At 25.7% G+C, this 4,676-nt stretch overlaps 2 protein-coding genes across 3 annotated transcripts in view; one reads left to right on the forward strand and one right to left on the reverse strand.

Moving 5' to 3' along the window:
- LOC102680819 (SET and MYND domain-containing protein 4-like) overlaps positions 1-1,168 on the reverse strand; it is a 31,264-nt gene extending 30,096 nt beyond the window's left edge. Inside the window, exon 1 of the mRNA XM_031513812.1 lies at positions 446-1,168. The gene's annotated coding sequence lies outside the window, so the exon portion shown is untranslated. The remainder of the gene's footprint in view (positions 1-445) is intronic.
- Positions 1-4,676, forward strand: part of LOC102680485 (growth factor receptor-bound protein 14-like) — a 60,212-nt gene that overhangs the window by 2,822 nt on the left and 52,714 nt on the right. Inside the window, exons 1-2 of one of the 2 annotated variants that reach the window (XM_006622765.2) lie at positions 7-56; positions 1,212-1,582. In XM_006622765.2, coding sequence (XP_006622828.1) covers positions 1,222-1,582 — 361 coding nt within the window. In that variant the 5' untranslated portion in view covers positions 7-56; positions 1,212-1,221. Of the gene's footprint in view, positions 1-6; positions 57-1,211; positions 1,583-4,676 lie in introns of those variants that run through there. The other variant, XM_006622764.2, reaches the window with a different exon arrangement.

The following is a 4,676-nucleotide window of genomic DNA, read 5'->3' on the forward strand; positions in this document are numbered from 1 at the left end:
AGAGAGAAAAGGCGAGTTCATCGAAGCGCGGTTAGATCCGAGTATCTTCGGGTGACGTAAGTCGATAACTCGTGTGTAGCCCGCTTGCACGCCTCCTTTCCTCGAGAGCCATTCGGATTTTTAAGCGCCGCTCTTCCAAACAACGGATTCGAAACGATTGCGTCCGATCATCCCCCTCCATCCGGCATAAATATCTTCTTTCTCGCCACCGCACTTCTTTCTTCGCGGTGGTCGAGTTTACCGAAGGCGCACCGAACGAATCTTCTCGTTTCAGGACAATTTGCGCACGATCGACAAAGTTTCGCGCGGTCCGGACTATCAATTGCGAGAGTTCAATCAATCAAATCGAGAAAAAAGGTAAATCGCGCGCACGACAAACTTTCGCTTGGACACGCGAGTTTAATTGGTACTATAAACGTGAGAAAAAATAAGAAAAATCGATTACCTTCGTATATTGGAACTTTTTCGTTGGTGAGATTGAAATCGATAGAACGTAAACGCCTACTCTAGATCTGTCAATTAAGATACGCGTAATCAATTGAGAGTCGAGTTAACCCTAGTTAGCCTCGCTGAATCTCGAAAATGCGCGCGGAAAAATTCTTAAGGTATCAAGATTGATCGACAGATCGATCGATTTTGTTTCGTTATGACTATTTTCATCGAAATATTTCTCTCTCTTTGTCTTTCTTTCTTCGATCGATAGATCGCAAGTGCATGATGTGAGCTTTTCTCATGCGACGTATCGTTCAAACGCGAAATGATTTTCTCAAATAAATGATCGGGACGCGCGTACTTTTGAAATCTATCAGATTTTCGTGCCGCGTCGAGTTTATACGAGTATGCACGAACATGCACGAAGTGAACCGAGTGTCCGGTGTCGCGTGGTACGTTGGTTACGTCGCGTTGCGTCGTCGTTGCCTCCGTTGTATAACGCTCGTGCAACAAACTTGCAAATAGACCGATTCGCTTTTTTCTTTTGAATACCGAAACGTGACGTAACACTAAACGATGACGCGCGAAACAAATCAGAATGAACGCCACGTATACGTTGACCTCGACCGTTTCGTATTCGAACCTTCTTATCTTGACTTGTTTCCATTTCCCGGTAATGCGAACGTAAAACGAACTAGATATTTTCCTAGGAATTATTGAACGATGCACGGTCAAGATTTTTATCTATTAAAGATTTCCATGATATTCCTGCATTTCAGAATTCAAGATATGACAGGAGACGTTTCGAATAGCATCCTTCAAAATGTCGATAACAATTCTATCCGCGATCCTTTTTACCATCGGCGCCTCGAATCATCTTGCTCGAATAATTATTTCGTCAAAACGATGGAACGGCAGTCCTGTGATGAGCACATAACGAATGACTTGCCGCTAATGCCGATCGGAACCACATCGATAACATCGATCGCGTCCAAGTGTTTCGACATCGAGGCGGACAACGAGCAAAGTATTTACAGTGACGGATTTCTAGAGCGTTGCATGGAACTGGCGAGTTATAACCATCCCGTCTGTGATAGAGAAATCATCACTTGGTTCAGACAAGTTCGACGACGGTGTTCCAACATTCGCAGTAAGTTCATTTTTATTTAGTTTAATAAATATTGGTTTGAATACAAACAACTCTGATGCAATTATAATTAACAATATAACAAAATAATATTTGTTAAATAGTTATATTAACGATTCTCTTATTAGTAAATTTTAATACACCTATTTATACCCATACTTTTGTGCCATTCTAGACCTTTATTGATGTTTTTTTATTGAATATTTTTATGTTTAATAGCATAAAAATTAATCAAGTTTTGAAAAAATTTATTTAAATATTTTATCTTTTTTAGTTAAAATATCTTATCTAGTATTTTTAAAAATATATCGAAATATTTGAGGTTGTATGCATTCTTTAACTTTGAAATAAAGTTAAAAAAATTGTGTAAATATCTAAAATAGGATATAATAATTTATCAACTAATAACATTAATGATTTGACAAGTTATAAAATGTAAACGAATAATTATTTTTTAAAATTTTCGCAATTTATTATTATTAAATAAAATAATAGATATCTTATATTTACAGAATTTGTTTATAAAACTTTATTTGCTTTATTATTTTATTACATTAAATTTATTATTGTTATATAAAAAACATACAAATTTTTTAATAATAATAACTTATAATAATTTTATAATTAAGTGTCAATAATATATATAATTTAAATTTATCATAAATTTAAAAAAATTGCTTTATAATTTAAAAATATTAGGGATCCAGATATAGTTTATTTTTTTTAAATTTTTAACAAGGATAAAGCACAAAGAAATATAAAAATTTTTCAATTTTTTATATATTTCGAAGTGACATACAAAATAAAAAACATAATATTTAATTTTAAGTTTTTTAAGTTTTTTTTAATTGCATTTCAAAATATTTCGATTGCATTTCTAACTGCACATTAGAAAATATTAATAATTTGATTATTAATAATATTTAAAAATAATGATTAATAATTTACATTGCTGTTCTACTATTAGATTTTATGAATTCATTCATTCATAAATAGATCAATCATTTATACAAGTAATTATTGCGATAAAATTGATTTTTTTCACTTTCAATTAATTCATATTAGAAGTCTACAAGATCTTGATTCAGAATTAGTTGTTTTTTTATATTTTATTGTGTTCTTGTCATCGCGTAATGATAAATGTTATGCTTCGAGATTTATGTTGTATAATTGATCTTTATATATCTATGTACAGTTCTTCTAGTCGATGTAAGCTTCATTATTCTTTTTTGTTACTATTATTCTATCAATCAATCTATTAACACTGTCTTGTGAACGATCATTATTATTATAATTGTTTTATGAAATGTATTTTATTTTTTTCTATACAAACAAAAGAATTTTTAAAATTTATGAAGATTAAATTAAATTAAAATTCAATAATAAATATTTAACATATTTGTTCATAAATCTGCTTTTATATTATCGATTTATATGCAAATGGTATATATATTGCAAAAAGAAAATTGTGAAGTAGAGATTTTTTTATCATACATATGTTAAAAATTAATTGAAAAAATTATATGAAAAATTTTTTACTGTTTCTTCAAATCATTAGAAAGAAAATTATGAATCCTCTAAGTTTCATATTTCTTCTTTTACAATTAAATAGAGTTAACTAAGATAAGTTAAACTTATATAAGATTTGAGAAATTTTTAAATTATTTGAAAATTACTTTTTAAAATTATTTGATAAATAATTTATTTTTAAAATAATACAAATTAATATATAATCATTATTTATATTTTATATATATTTATCATAATATTGTTTTATTGTGTCATAATTTATTCTATATATTTATTATATTATTACTAATATTATTTATAATCAATGTCATTTATAGTTTAATATTTCTTTAAAATGTTATTTAAAAAACAAATTTATAATTAAGGAATAAAAACGTTATTTTTTTCAAATAATCAATTTTTCAATTTATTATTTATAAATAAATAAATAACATTAATTGAATTATTATTTATCAAATAATATTTAACGTTATGTGAAATAACATCAAATTATCAAAATTAAAATCAATTATTATTATTTGAAATAAATTTCGGCCATATTATCCGTCTTCTAAATCTTTATTTAAAATGTAGATAATTTAATAAGATTATGTTTAACAAAAAATTGAAACAAAAGAAAAATAAATGAATTGGATTTGATATATATTATGAAAATAAATCATTTTAGAAAAATAAGGGTAATATGATCTATTTATAAAAATCATTAATTATATAAGATAATTATTATTAAAAAAAATAAATATTTTAACATTTTTATTATTAAAATCCTACATTTATATTATTTATAAATAAAAATCATATATATAATCTTTTTTATATAATATATTCATATAATACACTCATCATACGATCATAATTCATAAATGAGACATTTAAAAAATATTTCATCACATTGATCTACGTTTGCCACATGACATATATATTGCATCATGTTATCAGAAATTCCATGAAAAATCTTGACGTCTGAAATATCAGAAGATGAGTTTTGAGGTTCATATTCTTCATTTATTTCTGACTCAGAATTCTTGCGACATCGGTTAACTACAATGTCTCTTAACTATCTTTCGTTTAGTCTCTGAGGATCATATTATCCTTCATTATGGCAAGTCAATGTAATAACATGCATAGTTTCATAAATTTTTAGTTTATATTTGAAAATATGAAAAATTAAATAAACTTATTTATAAATATATTAGATTTATATATTATATTAGATTTTAAATATTTTTTATTAAATATATTTCAATATTTTTTTAATTTTTTTAAGAAATACTTTGTAAAAATTCCTTTTAAGATTGAGGAAGATAGATTTTTGATATAAATATTTTATATGTGATATTATAGGATTTTCTAAATAAATTTTTTTTTCGAATAGTAATAAAATAATAGTAATTCAAAATATTTTTAATATAATCAATTCATATAAATACTATTTTGAGATAAATATTGAAATAAGAAATAGTAGAAGATAGTATTTTGAACAAATAGTTTTTAATTTTAACATTTTGTTGTATAATATAATATATATTATAATATTATAATATTATATTATAAAAATATAATATAT

The sequence above is a fragment of the Apis dorsata genome, unplaced genomic scaffold, assembly GCF_000469605.1.
Source record: "Apis dorsata unplaced genomic scaffold, Apis dorsata 1.3 scaffold_741, whole genome shotgun sequence".
NCBI classification, from domain to species: domain Eukaryota; kingdom Metazoa; phylum Arthropoda; class Insecta; order Hymenoptera; family Apidae; genus Apis; species Apis dorsata.